The 27,804-nt window shown below is 37.7% G+C and overlaps 1 protein-coding gene across 3 annotated transcripts; it reads right to left on the bottom strand.

Moving 5' to 3' along the window:
* On the bottom strand, positions 1-27,804 carry LOC147577282 (acidic leucine-rich nuclear phosphoprotein 32-related protein-like). 3 transcript variants are annotated; one of them, XM_086674670.1, is made up of 8 exons: positions 27,501-27,804; positions 19,115-19,256; positions 14,793-14,886; positions 9,561-9,679; positions 7,144-7,286; positions 3,198-3,395; positions 1,323-1,384; positions 1-181 (listed from the first exon to the last, which is right to left on the bottom strand). In XM_086674670.1, the coding sequence occupies exons 1-7, from the start codon at positions 27,524-27,526 to the stop codon at positions 1,336-1,338; spliced, it is 771 nt and encodes a 256-aa protein (XP_086530796.1). In that variant the 5' UTR covers positions 27,527-27,804; the 3' UTR covers positions 1-181; positions 1,323-1,335. The 3 variants fall into 3 exon arrangements, with proteins under 3 accessions (XP_086530796.1, XP_086530794.1, XP_086530795.1); XM_086674668.1 differs by lacking the exon at positions 1,323-1,384; XM_086674669.1 differs by lacking the exon at positions 1,323-1,384 and having other exon boundaries at positions 7,144-7,265.

Below are 27,804 nucleotides of genomic sequence, written 5' to 3'. Positions count from 1 at the left end.
TTTAGTTATGCATCGCCTATATTTATCAGCTTTTAGAGACAATGGTGATTTCTTTCCATACAGATTGCATTAGGATATAACACAGATTTGTGAAAAAATATTGGTTTCTGGTGGTGAAGAATCTTCTGGTAGCTTCAGGATTCCATCCAGCATTTTTAAGTTTGGCAAACAGGAGAACACTCTAAAGCAGACGTGAAAAAAAAAGAAAAAGTAACCGTATTGAACAAAAGCATTGTATTTTACTTACTGTCTTTATAAATAAGTGCACTTTGCCTATTGTTACAAGAAAGTTGAGTGGCTATCATTTTATTTTGTTTTGTTTTGTTTTTAATCTATGCAATAGGGTTCTAATAAAATACTATTTATGTGCATTGAACTGATCACCCTGCTGTAGCTTGCCCTCTCAGGAGCTACTGTATGGTTCTGCCTATTATAAATATAGATCAGAGAAGTAGGACTGCCTACAGTCTGTTTTTATAAGAGAATTTCAGTCCAGTTTCTACAAAACCCTATAAAGAAAAAAAAAATGAGAGAATTTAGCCAACTAACCACGAGAGAAAGAATGAGATAATGAGACATGTACACATCATGAAGTTAAAAGTTTTTAAAAATGGAAAAAGTAAAGAAAGCACATATTGTTTACTGCTAATTAAGGAAGAATTCTCACTGTGAGTTATAAGAAGACGAGGGGGTCGAGAATAACCTTGTGCTGCATGATTTTCTCATGATAGCATTTTTGAAGCTCATATTTTAAATTTATACCTTCCAGGTTCAGGAAGGTGTCACATACCCCTTCCAGGTTCAGGAGGGGGCCTGCACGTCAGCCTTGTTACACAGTAGTCAAATACCTAGCAGTATGAGAAAGTAGTGTTTCCTTTCAAGTGGGCAGCTTTTCTAGATCTGGGAATTCTGTGGCCCTGGGATTCGCCCGGGATGAAAGACACCGACGTGCCGTGTCAGCTAAGGGTGGTGTTGACCTCCTTGGAATGCTGTCACTGGCTTCATGATTTGCTTAGCACTAAATGCTTCCTGCACATTATCATATTTATTCCTCACACCAGTTCTGTTAGGTTGGTTTTTATCCCCCATTTTAAGTCACTTATCCAAGATCATAAAGCCTGTAGGTGACAAAGCAAAGATAAAAATCTAAGTCTTCTGGCCCTAATGTTTAGACTTAGCTGACAGGAAACCCTAACCACTACTTCCTTTCAAAAAGTCAAACTATGGTGAACTAAGATCACATTTTCTTCTGAAGAACAGTAGAAGAGTTTGCCTATGGGTGTCCCAGGAAATGGGGCTAGCTTCTACCTACTGGGACTTACACTATGAGCTTTATCAGTAAGTTTTTTCTCTTTTGAACTGTGCTCTCTTCTTTTTGAAGGATCTGAAACAAAGGAGGAAGGGGAACATAGTCACAATCTAGGTGACAATGATCCAGAAAATCTTACACTTAAATCATTCTGATCCTGTTGTAAAGGGTCACTGAAAGTCTGGTCCAAATCTTGATGTAGAGATACCCAGAAACAAAATGAATGCTGTTACGATCCTAAAAGTGTGAATTCAGGACCAGGTTATAGCCCAAATTTGGATGAACTTGGGACTTCAGTTTAGTTTCTTAGCAGAAGTGGATACTTAAGTCCTTTCCTCATGCTTTAAAATGTCTGTATCTTTCTGTTTAAAGTAACCCTGTACTACCCAAGTCAATACAACCTGACTTTTTATAGCTTGAACACCAGTCTATATCCACCTTGGACTCAGTCCAATGGAGTTAATGTTAGAAAATAGAAGAGCCTCATTATATCCCTCATTCTCACATAACTCTATACCACATCATAGTGAAGACAGATTCATAGTGAGACCTCAGGGCATATCAGATTTCAGACAGTGAATCTTAATTCTATTGTTGTAAGGCATCCTTTGAAGGGAGGCAAATCACTGACATGGGATCAAGGTAAAACCCCACATATAAATTAACAAAACTAAAAGGTAATGCTAATTTTCTTTATGACTAGAAATGTGCCTTTTTTGGAATGGTGTTGAAATGTCCAGCTAACCCTCCTCTGACTGTTGCAAATATAATTTTAAACTTCAAAATGTTATTATGGTTAAATGTTAGTTCAGTTGTAAAGCAAATGTTCTGCTAGTTTTCACTTACGTAAAAGCAATTTGAGAATTTATTATCACAGAACATGAATTTTGCCTTCGGTTTATAGTCATGGGGGAGACAACGGCAATAATGAGATTTATGTAGGAACAACAGAGATTACAATTTTTATTTTGACAATCTTTTGTTGTACATCAGGGGTTGAGGAGTCTAATATTAGGTAGGCCTCTGGAATACTGTTGTTGTCATGGGAAAATGGCAGCTTCAGAAAGGAAGGTAGTGAGAAAGAACTATGTCTTTTATTGAAGTTGAATGTAGATGAAGGAAGTAGTCATAGACCAGGTATGGCACATAGAGATGATCTAATGCTTTGTATGATAGATTCAAACTAAGACATGAGTTGATTTGTCATTTGGGGGCAAATACAGTTTCTAGAACTCAGTCGCTTATTATCTTAAGTTCCCGCAAGTGGTGCTGGGAATTAGCTAGGGAGAAATCAGTGGGCATAGAATTTCCTGCACACTCCAAGGTGTAGATTGCATCATTATCATTAGGAATGTCCCAGTAGTGACAAAGAAATTAAATGGTTTATTCTTCACAGGTTTTCAAGGACTTTCAACCACTAGGGTAGATTGAATCAATTATTTCTTTGTATTCACTTAATGGTGCCCTTGTGGTCCAAAGGGGTGAAAATAAAACCGGAGAATAAACAATTTATAAAATTATCACATGGACCTCAATAGGATTCTACATATAGAAAATTTTTTAAAGACATAATATCTTTCAAACATTAGATAGAAAATGCATAGGATTTGAAAGTCTAAAATGAAGCATCTTTGTATATGTAAAGTCACATTACAAGGGAAGCCTAAACTTTTAAAGCAATCATAAATTAACTCAGAGAAGAGTGTATTAAAGATTTTTTTTTTAAAGATCAGCTTAAAGTTCTTTAGTTGAGCTCAGAAGCATGAAACATTCAACTCTTAGTAGATATGATAAATATTTGCCAAGGGAATTTAAGCTAGAGGGGAACAACTGTTAAAGTGTAACATTCAATAAAGAACATAGATGACAAAGGTGTTAGGGGCCTTACCGTTTCCGGTAATTTTGGTGAAACTCACAAGGGTTCCTCTTGAGCATGAGGGATTCTAGTGGGGTGCACTGTAACCTGGAGAGCCCAGTCAGAGACTCAATATGGTTTTCAGCCAAAGATAAATGCTGTATCTGGGGTATCTTTGGCAATTGTTTAAAAGATGTGAGATGGTTTTTGTTCATATTTAAAACTCTGCATCTGGATAAAAAAAATATAAACACTTGTCATTTGTCTCCCAAAAAGAATGGTTAACTACCAAATCTCGACCATAACCCCTCAAAGGAGTGACAATGACATTTTCTACAAGTTTGGTCTGTAAAAGAAGAGAAAGATTTATACTAAAATATTCAGAGAAAATAAGCAGAATATATGAGACTGTAAGTTTGCTGAGTGCAGGAATCTGTTTTCTTTTCCAGTGTATACATTTAGTACTTGGCATAACATTTGGTCCATGGTGGATTCACGATATGTGCCAAATGAAAGAGTGAATGGCTGCATATAATCTCAGTGATATAGTAGTACACAGACACATAATAACTTGTGAAGAGTATTGCCTCCAAGTACTGAGATTACAGTTGTTTTTTTTTCTTAGCTGACGGGATGCTATATTGAATGCTATATGAAAATGAAAACTTAAATGCTATATTGGAAAAAAATAGCATTGTAAGTCCGAAAAAAAAAGTCTTTTATATAAAAAAAGAATAAAAGTTATCCTTAGGAGAAGAAATGTGTGTTAGGCATTTAAGGTGAATATATTTTCCTGACATATGATGTTTCTCAGTATTTTTGCCTTAATTGTGTAAGACCATGCAAATAGAGGAAATGATTCCAAATCTGTCACTGACACCTTGCCTTGAGGAAAAATTCCTTTACGTACACGTTGGAATTTAATACTATGAGAAAAGCACAGGGAACTTACTTATGGGCCCTGTACTCCATAAGGACACTGAGTAAATAATTATTGCTAATGTTAAAGATGGTGCTAAACAGGGGCACCTGGGTGGCTCAGTCGGTTGAGCATCCGACTTCAGCTCAGGTCACGATCTCACGGTTCTTGAGTTCGAGCCCCGCGTCAGGCTCTGGGCTGATGGCTTAGAGCCTGGAGCCTGCTTCCGATTCTGTGTCTCCCTCTCTCTCTGCCCCTCCCCCATTCATGCTCTGTCTCTCTCTCTCTGTCTCAAAAATAAATAAACATTAAAAAAAATTTAAAAAAAAAAAGATGGTGCTAAACAGAGTGCTTCTACACAATGGTATTAGAAAAATTCAGTTTGAACCCCCCCCCAGATCTCATTGTAATTTTTTTCCACATCTGTTCTTTTCATTTCCTTTCTTCCTTCCACTCCACCTCCATATGGATATTTCACACCGTCCTAATCATACATTTGATAATTTGGGGTTTTTACTCTTTTCCAGGTTACACAGAATCTTTAGAAGCACTTCAGTACTATGACAATTTATAATTGAAAACCCAGCCCAAGCAGTTCCTGTCTCTGCCCCTCTCTCTGTCCATGAAGTCTTTTCTTTTTTTAGCTGCCAGTCATTCTCTCATTTTATTTTATTTTTTAAAAAGTTATTTATTGAAATTCAAATTAGTTAACATACAGTGTAGAATTGGTGTCAGGAGTAGAACCCATTGATTCGTCACTTACATAGAACACCCAGGGCTCATCCCAACAAGTGCCCTCCTTAATGCCCTTCACCACACACAAAAATAAATTCAAAATGGATGAAACACCTAAACATGAGTCAGGAAACCATCAAAATCCTGGAGGAGAAAACAGGCAGCAACCTCTTTGACCTCGGCTGCAGCAACTTCTTACTAGACATGTCACCCGAGGCAAGGGTAATAAAAGCAAAAATGAACTACTGGTATCTCATTTTCAACATCCATCCATCCCTCCCAGGCTCTCAGATTCACCCTGTCACAGATCCCCAGTTAGCAGGATGTTAGGCAAGCAGAGCTGCAAACCGAGTGTGGTGTTTTCCCTGGGGCAGAAGGAAGGAGGCTATGAATATACACGCCATCAAATTTTTTCTCCTTTTTTTGACATGTTGATTTGGCAGTTGTAAAATTTGAATTGCAGTTACATAATTTCATATTATATATCCTATTTCTTTTTTTTTTTTTTTTTTTTTTAATTTTTTTTTCAACGTTTTTATTTATTTTTGGGACAGAGAGAGACAGAGCATGAACGGGGGAGGAGCAGAGAGAGAGGGAGACACAGAATCGGAAACAGGCTCCAGGCTCCGAGCCATCAGCCCAGAGCCTGATGCGGGGCTCGAACTCACGGACCGCGAGATCGTGACCTGGCTGAAGTCGGACGCTTAACCGACTGCGCCACCCAGGCGCCCCTATATATCCTATTTCTAATGAAAGAAAAGCCAAAAGAATACATCTAGAGAACACTAAAGTTAGGTTAAGTCTTTTCTTTAGTGATTGTGGTTTCTCTTTCTCTTTTTTTACGTAAGATAGCAAAGATTTGGAAGTTTATTGATCTGGATCAAGTAAAGTTCAGATACTCCAAGCATCTTTTAGTTCAGTATTTCTAGAGCATGCCATGTGGTTATTAAAAAGTTTTTTCGTTGTATGTGTATTTAAAAATATATAGCTAATGTATCACTATTATATCCCTAGAAGAGAGTCTGGCAAAAACAAAAACAACAACAACAAAAAACCCTCAAAACCTCAAAACCTGAATGAATCAATATCAACTGCCATTGAGTTTTTATTTATAGTAGTGATATTAAGTTTCTTTTGAGAATTTTTACTTAGATATTTTACAATTTGTTAAAAACAACATAGGTAAAATCAAATGCTAGGCAAATCTGCCTAAAGTTTCCAAGGGGTGTTAAACATGATTGAAGATAACCCAGGCACATTGCATATTCTGACCCTTCTTCTGTCTCCAACTGTTTCCCTCTCCTTCGTGGCTGTGATGGTCTTTTTGTTGCCCTGTCTCAAATCTATGCTGAGGGATGTACCTTTTTTTTTTTTTTTTAATTTTTTTTTTTCAACGTTTATTTATTTTTGGAACAGAGAGAGACAGAGCATGAACGGGGGAGGGGCAGAGAGAGAGGGAGACACAGAATCGGAAACAGGCTCCAGGCTCCGAGCCATCAGCCCAGAGCCTGACGCGGGGCTCGAACTCCCGGACCGCGAGATCGTGACCTGGCTGAAGTCGGACGCTTAACCGACTGCGCCACCCAGGCGCCACCCAGGCGCCCCCTGAGGGATGTATCTTAACCTGCTCTAGGATTTACCCTTCCCTCTTGTGGCTGCCTGATTTCCTTCATCTTCTACTTCTCTCCTGAAGACCTCTGTCTGTTCCTTGGACTGCTATCAAAGCTCACAGCACCTATCTTTGTGCCTGGTGAAGCTGACAGAGGCTCTCTACAATCCTGAGCAAAAAGGCAGATTATCTTCTAACATCAGGAGTTTGGGATCCTTGGAAGACCAAAGAGTCTGCATATTTGTAAAAACTTTTAGTTTGTTTCTGTCTCTATTCTCACCCTTCCATTAGAATGTGACCTTGAAGCCAAGATTCTTGCCAACTATCTGTAGAGTCTTTCCTCATAAGTGCTCAACAAATATGACTGACTAAAAATCTCTATCTTACAACAACAGTATTTATATAATATAATTGCATTTCCAGTGTACAAAATAAGGATTATGGCAAACTTTTCTGCCAATATGATTCTACGATTGCAAATTCCTCCCCTAAAAATTTGCTGATAATACTAATTTAGAAAAGAATAGATTTTGTCCTCTAAAGTGTGACATTTTGACATATAAATTTCCCTTTTTGCCTTGTCCAGGCATCATTTAGCACTATCACCTTTAAGATCTGACCACATGGCCACGGTATGTGCAGACAATCGTCACATATGCCCACATAGCAAAGATTTGACTCTAACTTAGTAACTAGACATGCTAAAAAGCAAGTACCTTGGCAGTCTTATGGCACTTAAGTCCACCAGTGAATTATCCACTAACCAGAGGGTTTCGACTCGAATTAGTCTTCTAAGAATCCTGTTAAAATTTGCAACTTGATAAGGGTCCCCCAAATCCTGAAATGAAAGGTTCAAATTCTGAAGGGAAAAATAAATAAAAAGAAAAGGCAAGTTCTTTGTCAACTTTTAAAAATAGTTCTTCATTAAAAATGTGTTTAAGTATGTTATTTAACTATGTTATTTAAATATGTGTGAAATATGTTATTTAAACCAGTAGTTTTCACCTTTTTTGTGTGTCCTCTAAAACACTCACACATCCAAACACTCACAATTACCTTGCAGAGATTCATTCTCAAGATGGGGGAGGTAAAGATCCTGACCTAATCCTGATTAGAATTACATACAAGGTTGGAGGTGGGGAAGGCAGGATCCTGAAACTGAGTCTGAAATTCTCTAGGGGTTAAGGGAGGAAAGGATGACATTCTATCTTGGAATTACTGATTTGAAGGATGAGTTACCATTTAGCCTCCTTGGAAATACTCAGAAATCACATTTAAAAAGATTTCAAAGTAAACTACCATCATTCAAAAGATGAAAGCTATGATTTTCTTTTAAAGTAGTTAGGAATACATACCTAACGATGACTTAGCATATTTCACAGATAGTGGATACTTTATGTTTGCTTTTAACAGCAGTCAACTTCAATTTAAAGAAAATTAAAACCACTTGTGGTGGTTTTACAAGAGCATTGCTCTTGTAAACTCTAGTCCTAAAAGTCAACTTAACTTTTTTGTTTCTGCAATTTTACCATCAAGTTCTGTCAATAAAATTATTGAATAAAATGGCCATCCCTTTTTAAAAAAAAATGAAGCAGAATGATTTAATATTTTAAAGAAATATAGGTATCTCTATCTTTAAAAAGATCATTAAAGTCTTGATATTTTTAGGCATTAAACATTATAAACTTTGACACTTTAAGTTCCATTTTCCAAAAGTATAAAACGTCTTAATTCCAACATAAAACTTAAGAAATGATAAAAGATTATATCTATCATTTTATATTGAATGCCACCACCTCAGAGAGGCATTTTTTGGACCACTATGTCTCAATTAAGTTTTCTATGTTAGTTAGAGTTTCTTTAGCCATTCTCCTAGACTACAGTTATCTCAAGGCCAATTAAATTTTCTATGATAATTTATGATGAAGTCTCCATTGGCCTTTGCAGTATATCCATGGTTTAAATGGCAGCTATAAAGAATAAATGGATATATACACTGAAATGATTACCTCTAAAGATAGTTCTGGGAGTGGAGGTCAAAGTTTCAGGTGTATTAGTTAAATTTTTTAATAAATAGGCCTATGGTGTCAATTTTTAAGAGTAGAATGTATCCATCCATTATATATGAAAACTTTACTTTTAAAAAGAAAAGAAAGCACTGTGTAGGGAAACAATATTCTATTTTTATATCTTCCACTACCAAGATATGTAACTTTTGGCAAATCAATTCTCTTTCTGAACTTCCCTCTCCTTTTTGAAAGGAAAGGGTTTAGACCAGACCCTCTCCAAAGCTCCTTCCCACCTCCTAATTCCATAATTCTAAAACATAAATGGCCAATCTGTGAAACAAAAGAGGCCATCAAGAGGCCCCACTGAGCAGGTTTTAAACTCAGTCTTATTTCTGGAAGGCTTCCTAAATTCTTCATGTACAATTTGGTCACTCTAAGAAACAAAAATATTGGCATCCCGCTCTGTTGAGACATTGATTTGCCCTTTCATTGCTACCAACACAGCCTTCCCATTTACGTGTTTACTGCCCAAGATGACTTGATCAGGCCAGAATTAGAGGCTTGAAGGATCACAGCCCCATAGCTTTGTAGTGCCCAGGCTGACTGATTACAGGCACTGTTTTCAATGATAGTGACTCCATCAGTTGGGTCATTTTCAGCACCAAGAAATCACAGCTCCTGTTTTTCACTGCAAAAGTTTTATTGTTCCAGGATAGTTGTGTTCAGACCAAGCTGGCTGCTCCAGCTGATGAAAATTTTTGGCGTAATGCATTGTTCAAGGGATTCTAGATGGCATCATAAATTCACTGATAAGGAATGTTGTCCAACCCTTTGATATTCATTATTGTCAAACGGAACAATTTCATTCTGGGGTATTTTAAACTTCTCCAAAATTGAGCAATATTAGGATAAGACACAGGGTAGAAAATAAGTAACGTCATGATGAAGAAGAGGTGAACAAAGAGATAGAGAAGCCCATACACCACTAGTTTTAGAGAAAACTCCGAGGAAATGCTGAAAGTTTTGATATTTATGCTAGCAATTGCCCTTAAAATGGGGGGGGGGGGCGGTCATAACAGAATCAATGTGGAAAAGAGACCCTTTTCTGTCTTTTAAGCTCTCACCGTGCAGTCCTCCCAGTTTTCTTGTAGCCATGTTTCCCATTTGTTTTTTTCAAGGACTCTTTTCCGAGCGGGTAAGACACACTCCTCCTGTCTGAAGAGCAACTCTTCTGTGGAGGGTCCTGGGCAAAAATCACAAGGTGAGATCTTGGAAATAGGTTTAGGGCAGCAGGACTGACATCTTCACTTGATATTTGTGAGATTTTTTTGTTTTTGTTTTTTGTGGTTTTTTTTTTTTTTTGAGAGAGAGAGAGAGCAAGAGAGAGGGGCAGAGAGAGAGAAAGAGAGAGAGAGAGAGAGAGAGAGAGAGAATCCCAAGCAGGCTCCTCACTGTTAGTGCAGAGCCTGATGCAGGGCTCGAACTCATGAACTATAAGTTCATAGCCTGAGCTGAAACCAAGAGTCGGATGCTTAACTCACTGAGCCATCCAGGCACCCTTCTCTTGACATTTGGCCAGTTTTTTTAAACTCTCACGAGACATCAAAATTGAGGAAAACATGAGTTGGTCTGTAATATGCCCAAATAGTGTGAGCAGTAAAAAAAATGAGCTAACGTTTAACCTTACATAAATTATTTCTTGTTCACATAAGAAAATCACCAGTAGAGTAACTTTAGTCTCACATAATTTTCTCTTTGGGGATATGAAGTCACTCATGACTTTCCCTCTCTTTTGTTTCTCAACTCAGTTAGCCACTTGGTTCTATAACCTTTCTGCTGGAGAATCTGTCCCCTTCCTTTTCAATGTCTAGATCCTCATATCTCCTCCCTGAACAATAACTACTTTCTTGTGGATCTCCTTGTTTGAAATCTTCACTCCTTCAATATAAATGATAGACTTTTCTAGCCTTCTAGAAACACAGCTTTTTGCCACACTTCCATGTTGAAAACATTTCAGAATTTTCTTACTGCCTACCAATTAGAGATGGAAAATCCTGGCTTGTCAAGCAAGGTTTTCCACGATCTTTTTTTTTTAGTTAAAAATTTTTAATGTTTATTCATTTTTGAGAGAGACAAAGCATGAGTGGGGGAGGGGCAGAGAGAGAGGGAGACACAGAATCTGAAGCAGGCTCCAGGCTCTGAGCTGTCAGCACAAAGCTCGATGCAGGACTCAAACCCACAAACTGGGAGATCATGACCTGAACCGAAATCAGACAACCGACTGAGTCACTCAAGCGCCCCAAAGTTTTTGACAATCTTATCTCAACCTCCATTTCCACACTCATTCCCACTATTTCCCAACCCTGTTGTCCTCCAAATCAGGTTTGCACAAAATTTCCATGGTTAATGAAAAGATATCCAGTCTGAGGTTGGGTGCTAGGTGATTGTGTATCTCCAGATGACTAATTTTAATTTTCTGAGCTTCACTTTTCCATGTCAGCAAAAATACAGGAAAGACTAGAATCAAGGGCCCAACGTGAGTTGAATATGATGAGAAGTTATGTTTGTTTGAAGTTCATACTGCTTTATAAAAATACCAATTTCCAATTCCATTAGAATGTATTTCTTTATTAGCAAGTATAACTCTATCGTGTTGCCCAGGAAAACTACAGTCTATTATGATGCTAACTGGGCCCCTGACAGCAATCCTAAGCTCAGTGATTTCAAATCCCTCCCACTCCACAATATGTTTCTATGAATCCTACCTGGAATCATTTGTGTACATTTCCCCCATGCCATTTTTCTGGAATGCATGATTCTTATTTCACAGGTGAAAAGAAAGAGATATACTAAAGAAAAGGTGACTAAAGGCATCAGGAACAAACTTTGCTTTTTGTGGAAGTTTTGTTCAGGCTTTGCTGGGAGATAATGAGTCCATTTGTGAAGGATTTATGGAAGGCAACAAAAGAGTCCAATATTTCATTATTTTGACACAAACATCTCTTCTTTCATCAGGTGCAGGTGGAAGATTAGGTGCAACCTGACCTTTCTGGTATTTCTCTCATAATGAACTGTACAGTTTCCACCCAGGAAATCACATAACCCTGAAGTATCCCAACCAATTTACACATAAAATATCCTTGTGTTAAATTTTCTTCCTCATTGATTAAGCCGATTGGAATTAAAAGTCACAGAACTGGAAAAAACTGGATAATCACCTAATTGGGCAGACCTTGGGCTCTATTATCTTTAATACACCCACCCGAAATTTGGTAGCTTGCTTTGTGCAAGAGATATCCCCAGACTTATTAAACTCTGCCCTATATTGTTTGTTTGAGTTCTATTGATCTTCTGTTCTTTCAATTATTATTTTTTTTTTAAACAGCTTTCAAAGATCTCTTTGAAGTTGGAAGCCAAAGGTCACTTCCACTGTGAGGAATTATATTAAATTGGATTCTTTCTTTTTTAAACTCGGACTTGGTTGGTAATTGAAGATATATCTTAGCAGTTGAGAACTACAGTCTGGAATATCTGACATCCTTGGAATGTCGACTTTTACCTGCCATCTCTGAGCTGGTACTTTGTCCCCTCACTGGATTTGTAACTTAGCAGCAGTGACTGAATTGACTTGCTGAGGGATTTTCAAATAGAAGGCATCCACATCTGAAAGAATTCTGCCAACAGTTGGCTCTTTTGCTTCATTTAATTGGGAGGAGTCAAGTCAGTCTTGATCTGGCCATCAAAGCTTTGGGAAATTGCTGTTTATCACACGCAAGATAACCTTTCTTTTCTTAAGAACTCTTCCCGGATGTACAATTGGGGCAACTGAGATGAACTGAAGTAGTTTGGATGGGTGTTTCAGGATCTAATCTAGAAGAAGGGTAATTGTTACAAGAATGCTTTTGAAAAGCACTTGTCTATCTCACATATGCACACACAAAACTTAAACTAAATTAAGGACAGTGAACAAGGGACATCTATTTCCTTCACGGTTTGAGGTGATGAGATTTCCCCATGTTTTCAATCCCCTAGATCATGCTCCATTCCTTTTACAACTAGTCACTTGCAAGAGATTGGGTGTTGTTAATGGTCTATGGAAGGCAAATGTGCCTTATCTCTGCAGAGCGATGCACCCTCTGCATGAATGGCCACTGTGGTCCTTATGCGGGATTAGTTTTGTTGACTGATGACCTTAGCACATGACCTGGCACTTAAACCGGGGAAGGAGAGAGGCCACCGTGCTCTCTTCACACATACTCATTGTCAGTTTACTCCTACATCTGATTCCCCCGTCATCCCTCAGTGTCTTCAGTTCAGTTCTCTCTAAACCTCAACTCTCCATCCATGCTCAGAGTACAATTTATTTTTGCCTCACTGTGGCACAATCATCAACCACCACCACTACCAGCACAAACACACACACACACACACACACACACACACACACACACACGCCAGCACCCTTACTGTATCAGTCTTTCCACTGTCTATTCAAATTTCTTCCCTCCAGACTTCTGAAACTAGTATTTTTACAGTATGGCCCTCCGATCATCTGCAACAGAATTTCCTGATAATTTTACAAATGCAGATTCCTGGGCCCCACTTCCTGTTAACCACATCAGATTTGTTGAGAGTTGGGCCTGGAAAAGTGCTTTTTCCACAGGCCTCCAGGTAATCTGTCCATACACTGAAGTCTAAGAACCAGCTGAAGCTGCCCACTTTGAACCCTGGTAAGACCTCTCTTCCTTTTACTGATGGACTCCTTATTCATGTGACACATACGGTCTCTACTTCCTTTGGCCTCCCACCTTCCTAATTCCCCATCATTTCTTGCTCTTTGAAAAGTATTCTCTCTCAGTCCCCACAGAGCAACTTGAGTTTACCTCTAGTAGTACTATCTACTAATATTTTAAAACTAGGAGTCAGTGCTTAGCGGCAAACAAAGCTGACAGAGTTAAAACATAAGAACATATTTTACCCAAAGTTTCAGAAAATGATGCTATTTTAGTCTATCTTTGTCAACTGAATTTGAGTGAAAGAAGAAAGGCATTGTGTGGTAAAGTGATGCTACTGGGAGAGGGAAACAAGCAGGCGAATATATTTAAAGCAACTTCTTCTAAATCAGTATTACAATGGTACAGTGCACAATATAACTGCAAATCTGTAAATACAGATGGAAGATAGCCAAGATATTTGATGTTTTGTAATGACTAAATACTCACTGCAGCCGAAATTATGTCTAATATTATTTCATCAGCTTATGGGATATGCAAAAGAGACATGAGAAATGCATGGTGCTTATTCTTACATAATATAGAATCCATTGAAAGTTATAACAATTTGGGGCTCCTGGGTGGTGCAGTCGGTTAAGTGTCAGACTTCAACTCAGGTCATGATCTCACTATTCTTGAGTTCGAGCCTGGCTTCAGGCTCTGTGCTGACAGCTCGGAGCCTGGAACCTGCTTCGGATTCTGTGTCTCCCTCCATCTCTGCCCCTCCCCTGCTTGCACTCTGTCTGTCTCTCTCTCTGTCTCAGAAGTAAATAAACATTAAAAAAAATTAAAAAAAAGAAAGCTATAAAAATTAAACATTGTGTATATTAGGGGCTACAGATAACAATTCTTCATACTGTCACAGTAGTGCACTTGTGAAGTCTTACAGAATGAGAAGGAATAGAATAACATTGGTTTATTCTACCAAATTTAACATGCTTAGTGAAAATATAAAATGAAAATCCCTCGTTTATTTAGATTCCCATTTGATGTTTTAAAAACCAATGATAGAAGTAAATCAGGTTAAAGTGATTCATCAAAGTGACAATGTCATTCATGATCATTAAATATTGTAAATAAACTAAAATTCCAACAAAGATCACTGGTTAAATATATTTAGTAATATCCATATGATGGAAAGATAAACGACCTTTAAAAAACATGTTTTGGGTAATATTTAATAACATGGAAGAAATGCTCCCAATAACGAGATAAGCAAAAAAACTCAAGATACAATTTTTTTTGTACAATTCCGTGAAGAAGTATGTGAATATATTTTTCAAAAAAAGGCTAAACAGAAACAAAATAAATCACAGTGGTTATTTGTGTATCATTGAATTACAAACTCATTTTCATCTTTCTATTTTTCTAGTATTTAATACGGAACATTCATTATTTATATAACCAGATATGTGACCGTGCTTTAAAGTGGCTTCACTAACTATATTAATAATTCTGTGGTCTTGATAAAGAAAATTTTTCTACCTCCAAGTAATATATTTGTTTCCCCAAGTAATGTTTCTAATCCACAGATACAATCAACTCAGAGCACGTATACAAAGAACACATACGTTTGTTCTTTACCTTCTCTTATTCTTGGGCAACGCAGCTGACTTCCTTGAATGTCATGTTGTTCTACCTTGTGCCAAGTGAGGAACTTAAAGGAGTCTGATGGAAGCTTTAAAATAAGAAGAGAAATAGCATCTGGTCATATGCGATTCATGTACTTTTATGTGTAAAAGTAATACAGATCATCGCCAAACATTCAGCCACATTGAACTGCAAATACCTGACGGTGTCCTTATAGAAGTCATTTTAGTTCATTTTAAATTATGTATTCTTATACAGATTAGCATCTCCAACACCTGCAACTGATTTACATCTGGTGATAAATGACAATAGTGATACATATGTATACCCATTCATGAATCCGTTTTACAGCACCTCTGATAAATCATTCTTTAATATTTATTGAATGTATATTAGGGGCTACAGATAACAATTCTTTGCAGTCACACTAGGACACTTATAAAATTTGATAGGATATAAAGGAATAGTCAAATATTGGTTTATTGTACCAAATTTAAAATGCTTGGTAAAAATATAAAATGAAACTACCTGATTTATTTAGATTGAGAGATCTCATTCCCTTTTCCGTTTTATAACAGTTCTAATTGTTGGCGGCTCTTTATTATACGGGACCCCAAGCCTCTCTAACTTGCTTCAATTGTCAAAGTTCTGCCTTTTGAGGCTCCATAGAAGTCACACGTGGCTACTATTTTAAGTGTTTCGTAACGATTGTCATCTTCTTCCTAAGTCGTACCGTTATTACTCACAGATCATGGCTGACAAATCATTATATGATTCTCCTTGGAAAGAGTTCTAATTTATTGACATTGTTCTTAAAATGTGTAGCCAGTATTGAAAGAAATATTGTAGGTCTGGTCATCTTCCTTGTTCTGGACAGTGTATTACCAACCAGACTTTGTGCCAACATCATATTTGGGGCAATTTTTTATTGTTTACCATTATGGAGGCTGTAGTCAATCAAAATTCCCCATATCTTATATGGTATATGATAGTCTCAAGGTTAACACAAATGAAAAGGCATATTACACGGAAAAGAGTGTTCTGTTAAATACAGACACCATACATTCATTCTTCTGTTAGCCAGTGTTGTATACATAAACAAACAAACCCAGAATATTTGATATAAAGAAATGTCATTAGAGTATTTGGAACAACCACTTTCATCTCACAGAGAAGCATTGCACAGAGCTTATGTTTTGCTTGAGCTGTAAATTTGTGTGACTAATACTAACATAAAAAAAAAAAAAACAACATTTCTACCACTGAATAAGCTTCTGAGGCTCTGGACTGAACTAAGTGAAGCATTTCCCTTTGCTACAGGACTCTGCAGAGCCATTATTTGCTAATATACACTGTGAGTCTCTACTCACAAAGTGTTCCCCTGGACTTTTTAAACCATAAAAACTTTTATTTTTGAAGCAGCACGGGGGTCTCGTGCATCTTTTGAAGCAGAATTTGGAACATGCCGACTCAGAAGAAATTGATAAGAGGTAGCTTTTTAATAATCATTTAGCGTTGATTTTTTTATCTTCATTGCTTACTCACTAATGACCATGCCTGTTCTAGTAAATACCTCCATATCTTCATTTAAAAATAGAGTAACAAAATCTCTCTACCTTATTGATAGCAAAAAGCTAAAAAGCTAATGAATGCTTGAGCAATTCTTTGAGATAATCTGAGGATTTGCTAATATGATTTTAAGGAATTCACTCATTCTTTGGAAATATTATTTAAAAAACCAAGAAACATACATTTTAGATTATTGAGGAATGTGATCCCTGAACTATTCTTGGCTGTTGAGTTCACATGTTTATGGAAGCTTCATTCCCAATTTCCAATGTGCTTTTGGATTGTTTTTCTTGCTTCTATCACAGAATAAAAATATATTAGAAGTTAAATTCCCTGGAGTTGCCATACCCCATTGCCTTTTTGTGCTATTTCCTGATGATCTTACTGGAAAAAGAAGAATCTAAGCTAAAGCTGTATTTGAGAAGAAAGTTTCCATTTTTCAACCGACATCTAATTTTGTACAAAATACTGTTTGCCTTTTTAAAGGAGTTCTGTGGTTGATTTGGGGATTTCTGATATTTTAGGAAAATGAGCTATTACATTTCTCTGTTTATGTTTATGTGAGGTTGTCAATATGCTGCAGTTGTGTGACCATTGCTTCTTCCTAAAGGAATAGTGAATACTTGTGTCTTACCTTTTGTTGTTCCTTTCTTAATTCTGATGGAAGAAGTGATTAATCCATTGGTTCAATAAATATTTCCAAAGTTGGTTTGCTTCATTTCATTTCACTCATTTATTCAAAAATATATACTGTACCCTGCTGTGTGTCAGGCACTGGGGATATAAAGTTAAATAAAATATGGCATTTGTGCTTGAAAAACTCGTTTCCTATAATTGGAGAGGCAGATATTTGAGTAACCCATGATCCAGGGGCTAGATGAAACAATTATAAATGAAGGAAAGGAGGGAAAAGCCCATACGGTTCCACTGAGATGGCAGAGGGGAAAGTCTTGGAAGTGGTGAGTTTGGCAGGAAACCATTTCATCTTGAGGACAAAGGACATTCCAGAAAGAAAGGAGATAAATCTTAGGCCAGAGACAGAATTTGAACTCAGCAGGGGAAAGGAAGGGATGCCATTTCTGTTTTTGTGGTCACTGCCTTTTCTATTCATCTCCAGTTTGCCTTCCTTCCCACTCCAGCTTCTTTCCATTTCCCCTCTGAGTTGGGACTGAGGGTGTCAACATTTCATTCCTTCCCAATTACAAGGGTAGATTTAAGAACTTTGTACACTTATTTTAAAATGTTCAATGTAAGAGGCCAACTAATCTTTGACAAAACAGGAAAGAATATCCAATGGAAAAAAGACAGTCTCCTCAGCATATGGTGTTGGGAAAACTGGAGAGCAACATGCAGAAGCATGAACTTGGACCACTTTCTCACACCAGACACAAAAATAAACTCAAAGTGGATAAAAGCCGTAAATGCAAGACAGGAAGCCATCAAAATCCTAGAGGAGAAAACAGGCAACAAGGGCTTTCACTTCAGCCACAGCAACTTCTTCCTCGACATGTCTCCAGAGGAAAGGGAAACAAAAGCAAAAATGAACTATTAGGACCTCATCAAGATAAAAAGTTTCTGCACGGTGAGGAAAACAATCAGCAAAACTAAAAGGCAATGTACAGAATGGGAGAAGATATTTGCAAATGACATACCAGATAAAGGATTAGTATTCAAAATATATAAGGAATTTATCAAACTCAACACCCCAAAAACAAATAATCCAGTGAAGAAATGGGCAGAAGACATGAATACTTTTCCAAAGAAGACATCCAGAAGGCTAATTAATGGACATATGAAAAGATGCTTAACATCACTCATCAAGGAAATACAAATCAAAACCACGGTGAGATACCACCTCACATCTGTCAGAATGGCTAAAATTAACAACTCAGGCAATGACATGTTGGTGAGGATGCGGAGAAAGAGGAATACTTTTGAACTGCTGGTGGGAATGCAAACTTGTGCGGCCACTTTGGAAAACAGTATGGAGGTTCCTCAAAAAATTAAAAAGTATAACTACCCTATGACCCAGAAATTACACTACTAGGTATTTATCCAAAGGATATAGGAGTGCTGATTCAAAGGGGCACACGCACTCTGATGTTTATAGCAGCACTATTGATAATAGCCAAAATATGGAAAGAGCCCACATGTTCATCAACTGATGAATGGATAAAGAAGTGGTGTATATGTATGTATATATATATATATATATATATATATATATATATATATATATGTATACACACACACAGACACACACACACAGTGGAATATTATTTGGCAAGCAAAAAGAATGAAATCTTGCCATTTGCAACAACGTGGATAGAACTTGGGTGTATTATGCTAAGTGAAATAAGTCAGTCAGAGAAAGACAAGTATCACATGACTTCACACATATGTGAATTTAAGATACAAACAGATGAACATAAGGGAAGGGAAGTAAAAATAATATAAGAACAGGGAGACAAACCATAAGAGACTCTTGAATACAGAGAACAAACTGTGGGTTGCTGGAGCGGTGTGGGGTGGGGGCATGGGCTAAATGGGTGATGGACATTAAGGAGGGCACTTGTTGAATGAGCACTGGGTATTATATGTAAGTGATGAATCACCAAATTCTACTCCTGAAACCATTATTACACTATATGTTAACTAACTTGGATTTAAATTTTAAAAGTTCAATGCAAGATAAAGTACATTTTATGAACTTCGCATTAGGTAAAGAGCAAATGAAAAGTATTTACCAGGGATGATATTCCAGAATCTGAATGTGGATGAAACCTTCTGTTCCTTGACAGAGCTGACCGAGTGTATGACTCACTCAGATTGGAGCAATACGATGAATCAGATGCACAAATCTGACTGCTTGTGTTTCGACCTGAGGAGCTGAGCCAAAGACAATGCTTAAAGTGTTTGTGTATCTCTTTTAAAATCTTTAAATGTAAATTTCTTTGTATATAGCAGCCATAGCAACAAATTATAAGCACCAACCTTTCCATTGAGAGGATAAATGATACCCTAGAAATTTATCTAGATCTCAGAGGGACTTTGACGTCTTGTCATAGTCCTAAGCACATTTCTTATGGCTAATAGTCACTTGAGGCAAATTCTCCCCAAAGATAAGAGGGTCTGCCTAGACTGTATGTCTTAGAAAAGTAAATCTAATGGTACAGAGAAAAGCACATACATCCTTTCAAGATCTGAATGAGGAGGTCAGCCCTCATAGTAAGACATCATTCCTAATAGAGCTACCGGGGCAGACTTGTACAAGCAGGCATCCTTAAACTTTCTCTTGGTTTCCCCATTAATCTGGCTTACATTTTCCCTGAAATTTCCCCAAACCTCTTATACTTCTACAAATTGGTGGCAAACAAATAAAAAATTCAGGTTCTTTAATCAGTTTTACTCACTTTGAAATATTACTCGACCATTTTGCTTAACAACAGCCCAGTGCTCTCTGTATCCCCATTTTTATACCCCTGAGATATAAAACACCCTTTCTGCTCTCCTAGAGTAATTCTCTGGTTCATTATTCATTGTTTTTCTTACACTTTTCCCTATCTCTTCAGGAATAGTTGCAAGTTTCTCTCTCTGTAATTGGCGCTGTACATTATTTTAAGACAATTTTAAAATAATATCTAAATATGCTTTTTAATGTTAAGTAAAACTATACATATCTCTCTTTCTTTCTGACCTCTTTTTACTCTTGATAGATCATTTTTCAGGCTTCAAGAATCTTAAGAGACAACCCTCGATATTTTATGGCACAATTATGCCTCGGTAGCAATTTTGCTTACAAGAAACTACACATCTCTTGTATATGAGGTTGCCTTCGTAAAGTACAATTTAATATGTCTTTTATTTTCCATGTATTAGCTGAGCTGGTATACTAGAAGAGCATAGCCACTACATCATATTCCACAAATAGCATTGCTGTGTCATTAAAAATAAAACAACTGGGGGCGCCTGGGTGGCTGGGTCGGTTGGGCGTCTGACTTTGGCTCGGGTCATGATCTCGCAGGTGACGAATTCGAGCCCTGTGTTGGCTCTGTGCTGACAGTTCAGAGCCTGGAGCCTGCTTCGGGTTCTGTGTCTCCCTCTCTCTCTTCCCCCCCTGCTCATGTTCTCTCCCTCTGTCTCTCTGTCTCTCCCAAAAATAAATACACATTTTGAAAAACCATACCCTATTATCAAAGAGAAAATTATTCCTTCATCTGCACCTAAATAACAAATCAAGAATTTTATCTTAATTATGTGAAAAAGTCAGAAAATGTATGTCTCTCATGTCTTTCCCACTTGAGCAATTCATTAATAGTTTGGATATTGTTTCTTGTAATTCGCAAAGTGTGCCTTGCCATTGAAACAAGTTAACAAACACTAGAAGAAAGACAGCAAATTGTGTGAAATTTATTATTCCTGAGGCAGGTAAATCCTGTGATTGACAACTGGAGTTTTGGTCACCAATTGGGGAAAGCACTGGGAGAAAAGGGAATAACATATTGGGATGAACAGGATGAAAGTTTAGCTGACTTTTTTGGTTCATTTGTTTTTAATAAAATATTCTAGCTATTTTCTGCCACAATGAAGTTAGGAAACTAGGATAATGAACGTGGCTGAATCTTTCGTCAGTGATTGTTGTCGTGTTACTCTAAACTCCATTGATGGTTACACAGTGTGAATAAAAAATCTGGAGGTCTTCTTCTCTCTTGTTTTTAATCTAATGTATGAGAAGTGGTCATAGTTTACTTATCCAATCTCTCCAAAGAAGTCACAGGGGAAAAAAAGAAAGTCACATAATTAAAAGATCTGACAAGAGAGAGCCACTTGACCGGGTTTTACTGTATTTATCTTGTATAATGCTACAGATTAAGTACAGTCATTTCAATGTGAGATTCAGTTTAAAAATAACTCAAAATCATCTCATCATCTTAGTTTACATTAGATGACTTGGGGATTTAAAGTAGAAGTTCTCTTTATGCCATTATCCTGATTACTACTAGACATTTATTAATAATAGAAGTTAATTAAAGCTTGGTAACACAAATAAATAGGCTGCTAACATCCCTAAACTCTCTCTGTCTGTCTCTCTGTCTCTGTCTCTGTCTCTTTCAGGTTATCTGAGAAGATTCTAACCAATAGATGACCAGTCTGATTGTTATTCATGTGAAATTTTTTCTGAGGCTCCAAAGTCTAGTTTCTATCTGTCACATTCTCATTGCTCTCCGGACCCACACCAGGGGGCAGTGTCTGAAGAGTGGTGTGCTGGAATCTTGTGGTAGAAACCAGAGGGGCACTCTCAAAATCTTTGTTCTGTTACTTCTGTCTTCAATTTCAAATAAAATTTTTCTTTGGTCTGATTTTTTGGGAGAAATCTCAGCAGTAAGATAACTTCTGAATCTTTGGTTTAAAAAAGAAAAGAAATGGGGCACCTTTTAGGTTATGTTTCTAACTTCTACTTCATCTGCAACTTTTTTAAGTTTACTTATGGGTTTTTTTTTAATTTTTTTTAACGTTTATTTATTTTTGAGACAGAGACAGACAGAGCATGAACGGGGAAGGGGCAGAGAGAGAGGGAGACACAGAATCTGAAGCAGGCTCCAGGCTCTGAGCTGTCAGCACAGAAGCCGATGTGGGACTTGAACTCACGGACCACGAGATCGTGACCTGAGTTGAAGTTGGACGCTTAACCGACTGAGCCACCCAGGTGCCCCAGTTTACTTACTTATGTTGAGAGAGAGCATAGAAGGAGCAGAGAGAGAGAGAGACAGCGGGAATCGCAGTTAGGCTCCGCAGGCGTAGATTCGGACGTGGGGCCAGAACTCACAAACTGTGCGATCTTGACCTGAGCCCAAATCAGTGGCTTAACTGACTGAGCCACCCACGCACCCCATCTGTAATGTGTACATCGCTGAAGTCAAAGCTGCAAGACCTGTAAGTCCTAGGAATCTGAGGAACAGATACTTTAGCCAAGGCACTTAGCATCTCTAATGGTCAGCTCCTTATGTTTAATATTCAGAAGACAATGTAGACTCTGACTGATAGTGGTTTTTGTTTGTTTTGTAACATCACTGCTATGATGACGACTACGACTATTACAATATAATAGTTTTATAGTTAACATTTATTAAGCACTTGCTATGTGCTGGGCACTGTACCGAGGGCTCTACATGGATTAACTCATGTAAGCATCACAGTTACCAAATAAAGTGATCAACATGATTATTTTGTTTGTATTATTATAACACAATGAACATTATTGTTTATAGACGAGGACACTGAGGCACAGAGAGGTGGTGTAATTTACCCAAGGCACATTAAGAAATGATCAAGTATTCTTACCATGATGATTCAGATTAGCTTTACATAAGCCACTGCGATTCTTTAAATAACTGTAAAGCTGTATCATCATGAGGGTGCAACTGTTATGAAGGAAAACCATTAATACTGATTTTCTTATTCGGATCGCTCCGCCTAACTACATATAAATAATAGCGCTAGTTAATAGGACATGTAAATCTGAGCAGCTATTATTTACTGAAAACAAAAGTTAAGCCTTGAGTAGCAGAACCCATGAGAACACCATTCCAGATAACATCAAGCTGTTTTTAAAACCCTCTCCTATTCCCCCTCCACAAAAGAAAATAAAACCAGACACATGCAGTTTAGCTGGTATATTGGTTTACTCATTTTTAATCTTTCTGCCTGCAGTGAACAAACAGTTATCATAAATTACAAATCTCAGCCCTTATGAAAGAGCAATTAATTTTGTTAATGCTCCAATATAAAGCTGCCATGGAGAAGGTGCCATGGCTAAAAGTATACAGCATTTGTCAGCAGTGATTTATAGTGTCTTTAAAATAGGTGGCATTATCTGAATTGGCCATCTATTCTTAGTTTTAAAAAGTGTAGAATGGCTAACAAGAAGGAATCAGGTGAGCTGAGGGTGCTGGATAGAAAGCAACAATAACGTAACTTATCAACTCATGAGCACCTTTCGTCAGAAGATTGCGACGTCCTTTTTCAGTCACGAATTTATAAGCCTCATAAATTGTCAGCTGCAGTGGGTGCTATCTGTTTAATTAAAATGTCAAGTTGGTGATTATGTAAGGCGAGTGAAGGGGGAAATGGCGGATGGCCTAATTTCTGAGGAGAAGCTGAGCTCCTGGGTTGAAAGAGGTATTGTTGGGCACCCATCATACGAAAGGCCAGGGGACTCCTTTTAGACACCTACGGTTGTCAAAATTGTGTTTATATGACTCAATTTCTAAACATCCCATTTATATTCACTGCCGCATCATGAGAACTTTGTGTTTAGGAAGGAAGGAAGGAAGGAAGCTCAGTCTTATTTCTCAGTTAGCCAAGGTCACTTTTCCCAAATCCTCAACCTCCCTCCGTCTCTCCCAAAAGTATTGTTAGGTTCTCAAATCTTGTGGGATCTTGCTAAAACCAGGCACTTCTGAACTAAGACCTGGAAGAAAACTTCCATGGACTCTGGAGCATTAATTTTGGATGAAAGGAGATATTATTCTAGCCTTTCTTATTTCCTTGACCTTTATTTTTATTTTCTTTTTTTTTTTTAATCCAGACTCCCTGTGCTGTCTGTGCCTGTATTTTATTCATTTGTAATATGACAGTGATTGTGCATCTCTGTATAGTAGAGATGGTAATGAGATAACAGAAATACTCTAAATGGAGTTCTTATAAAATCAGGAAGAAATCTGATGCTATAGTGTGTTTGTTTCCAAAATGGCAAATTAGGTATACAGGTTTTTAAATTTCTGATGGCTTTAAATGAAGTTGCTAAAACTAAACCCATTAATTGAGTAAATAATAATATACCAATAAAATGTAGGGGTGGAAAACTTTTTCCTTCTTCCACTCTAGGTTCTTTGGCTGGTCTAATCGTTCAATTTGACATAAGATAGATTAACAGGAGAGAAAGATTCAATTTCATACATACGGGAGCCCATGAAGATATGAGACTCAAAAACGTGACCAAATTTCTTCCAGACTAAGAACTATTTTTTTTTTTGTAGGCCCCACACCCAACATGGGACTTGAACTCATAACCCTGAGATTAAAAGTTGTGTGCTGTACTGACTGAGCCAGCCAGGTGCCGCAGAAATAATAAATTTTTGAAGAATTGACAAGTCAAAGAAGTTTGGGCTTGGGGTAGTAAATATTTGTTTACACAGTCCTCTCTCTGGTGATAACAATGCCTTCTACCCTCTCGGTGCAGGGAGGGTCCCTCACATGGGAGATTTATTTCCTGCTTTCAGGGAGACAGAGGAGGATCAGAGTGACTTTCTTGTACTGGCTGTTTCCTAACTAACTTCATTCAAAGTAATCATTATGCCAAAGTAGCATATTTTGGGTGCCATATTTTTTTCCCTTTGAGTATTGTTCCAAAAAACTATGTGTTTTACAGATATCCCCAAAGTATGTCAGTACCCACAACCTGAGATTTTAACAGATATATCTTAAATTACTTAGATTGTTGATTCTAAAACCACATAACAATATATCTTGAGAAAAGCACAACTAGAGTTGTCATTTTTCTTGTTCTGAATGAGACAGATTTAAATTTTATGTGAACTTGTATTCTTTACATTTTGCATTTTTTATTCTTTTTTTTTTTTTTTTGAGAGTGCACACACACGAGCTCAAGCGGGGGAGGGGTAAAGGGAGAGGGAGGGAGAGAATATTAAGCAGGCCCCACACTCAGTGCAGAGCCCGAAGCAGGAGCTCACAACCATGAGATCATGATCTGAGCCAAAATCAAGAGTTGGACACTTAACCTACTGAGCCACCCAGGCGCCCCGAAAGTTTGAATTTCTTTACAGGATGCATTTTCATCCTGTTCTTCAGCCCTGTGAACATTCTTTTTTTTTTTTTTTTTTTTTTTAATTTTTTTTCAACGTTTTTTATTTATTTTTGGGACAGAGAGAGACAGAGCATGAACGGGGGAGGGGCAGAGAGAGAGGGAGACACAGAATCGGAAACAGGCTCCAGGCTCCGAGCCATCAGCCCAGAGCCTGACGCGGGGCTCGAACTCACGGACCGTGAGATCGTGACCTGGCTGAAGTCGGACGCTTAACCGACTGCGCCACCCAGGCGCCCCAGCCCTGTGAACATTCTTATAAGCACAAATAGGCCCCCAAATTAAGGTACAACAAAAGTAAAAGGACAGACATCAATCCAACTTCTCCAGAGGGAAATCTTGTAAACTTCAAAAAACAGTAGTGGGTTCCGACATTTATAGAAGCATAGATATATTTCAACGCCAGAAGCAATGAAGAGAGATTGCAATACCACGATGTTTCCTCTATGAGAGGATGTTTAGAAATTGTTAGAACTTTATTGTAACCACATATGTAACTTCCACTTAGAAGGTTTTCAATGCTTGGAGAATGTTTTACTACTCTATATGGCGTTGTAGCAGAAAATTCAACCACCTACAACACTACAAGAGAGAAGAAGAATATAAACACTATAGGTTAATAAGTGATTGAAGTAGATCTTGTGAACAGGGATAAAACTGTAAAATCCCAAATGAAACTTACTTACTGTATAAGAGGAAGGTACTATGAATAAGCCTCTTGTTTTGTGATGTGCAGAAATGTGATTGAATGAATACTAGCACTAAGTAAACACTTAGTTTTTTCCCTTTTTTCCCTTTCCTTTCTTTCCTCTGTCCCTCCCATCATCATTCCTCCCTCTCTCCCTCCCTTCCTTCCTTCCTCCCTTGCTTCCTTCCTTCCTTGCTTCCTTGCCTCCTTGCTTCCTCCTTCCTTCAAAATTTAAAGATTAAAGTTTAACTTGTAGGCTGGACATCACTTCATCACTTTTTACACTGTCTCTAAAATAATTCTGTACATATTTACTCATTTAAAGATAATAATATTGGTCATAAATACCATTTCATGGCAGGCTCACGAATAAATCTCCTCTGGTATTGTGTATTAAAGGTTGTTAGCAAGTTGGGAAACATAAAGTGTAAAATTTCTCACAGAACTTCTTACCCATTTAAAAACTATTACTTCATGTGCCCATTTCTCCAAATTATGACAGTTTTTAACACAAAAATCAGCAACACCGAGGCACTGTTTGAGATATACACGGCTTGCTAACAAAAGCAGAGCTTTGGTAAGGGAGCTGCTTCAGTCTCTAAACCCTGCACCTAAGCAAGATTCCTCTCTCAGCTACAGGCAGTAAACAGAAGCTATCAATAAATTTCACACACTCCTACGAAACCACAGTGTTTATAATCCTGAAAACTGACGGTGCAAATGTCGCTTTTTGAAAGATGCGAGCCAAGTTACATACCAATAGAAAGACAAATAAGCTCAAGAAACTTGAAAACTCTGTAATTGTATATTTTCTAATAATTGGCATAGTTTGGAAAACATTTATGGAACAGCTATGAAATTTAAAAGTGAGGAGGGGTGCCTGGGTGGCTCAGTCGGTTGAGCGTCTGACTCTTGTTTTTGGCTCAGGTCATGATGCCAGAATTGTGCGATTAAGCCTCACATTGGCTCTGCACTGAGTGTGGAGCCTGCTTGGGATTCTCTCTCTCTGTCCCTCTGCCCCTCACCCCTGCTCACGTGCTTTCAATCTCTCTTTAGAAAAAAATTTAGAATCTTAGAATAGAAGAGTCAGGTAACAAGGATTGGGTTTTGGCCTCTTAATCTGATCTTTGGCTCTATTGAGCTGGTAAAAGTTCTGTTTTCTCCATTTAAATTTAATTAGTTTATAGATATTAACTAATATTAACTAATAACTAATAGATGTCAGCTAATAGCTATTTCCTTTTTATTTTCTCCTCTTTCTACGGAAATTCGCACATGCCCTCCCAAAGAGCCCAGTGTATCTAGAGACATACTATTCCTAAAACAGTAAGGCCACCTCTCTCCGTTACAATGATCAAATAAATTGCATTTGTAGCCAGCTGCATCAGCGTTGGGAGAGAGGGCGGTGGTAGGGTTTTCTTCTCTCTCAAAGCAACTATCATCGGTAACACAGGTTGCGTGACTTTATATTTTTAAATGAAATGTAATCCAGTAACACTATCTATGTTTGTTTTCTCTCAAGTAACGACTAAAGTTACTTTTAACATTTCGTTTTTCTTACCTTTCCGACATGACTTGCTGGTGCATAAATTTCCTCTGGCCTTCATAAAGCTATTTTTCCAAAGACCTTTCTCATCGTGTTCCGGGGAGGGGATATGAGAGCTGTCCACCAAGAACCTGCTGCCTCTTTGGGGGGTCTTCCATGTATTCACTGTGACCAAGGACACAAGCTGTTACCTAGCAACCTGGCCTTTTAGGAGGTATTGTTACCAATCTCTTAGAGCTCATCAAAGGAATTCTTGTGCTGCTGGAGCAGGGTAACAGTGAACATTGTTTCCAGGGAGTTGTCTACACTGCGGTGTAAC

The sequence above is a fragment of the Puma concolor genome, chromosome C2, assembly GCF_028749965.1.
Source record: "Puma concolor isolate L17-30 chromosome C2, mPumCon1.1.hap2, whole genome shotgun sequence".
In the NCBI taxonomy this organism is placed as follows: domain Eukaryota; kingdom Metazoa; phylum Chordata; class Mammalia; order Carnivora; family Felidae; genus Puma; species Puma concolor.
Note: the sequence above shows the minus strand (reverse complement) of the source record. Positions and strands in the feature narration are given on the sequence as shown.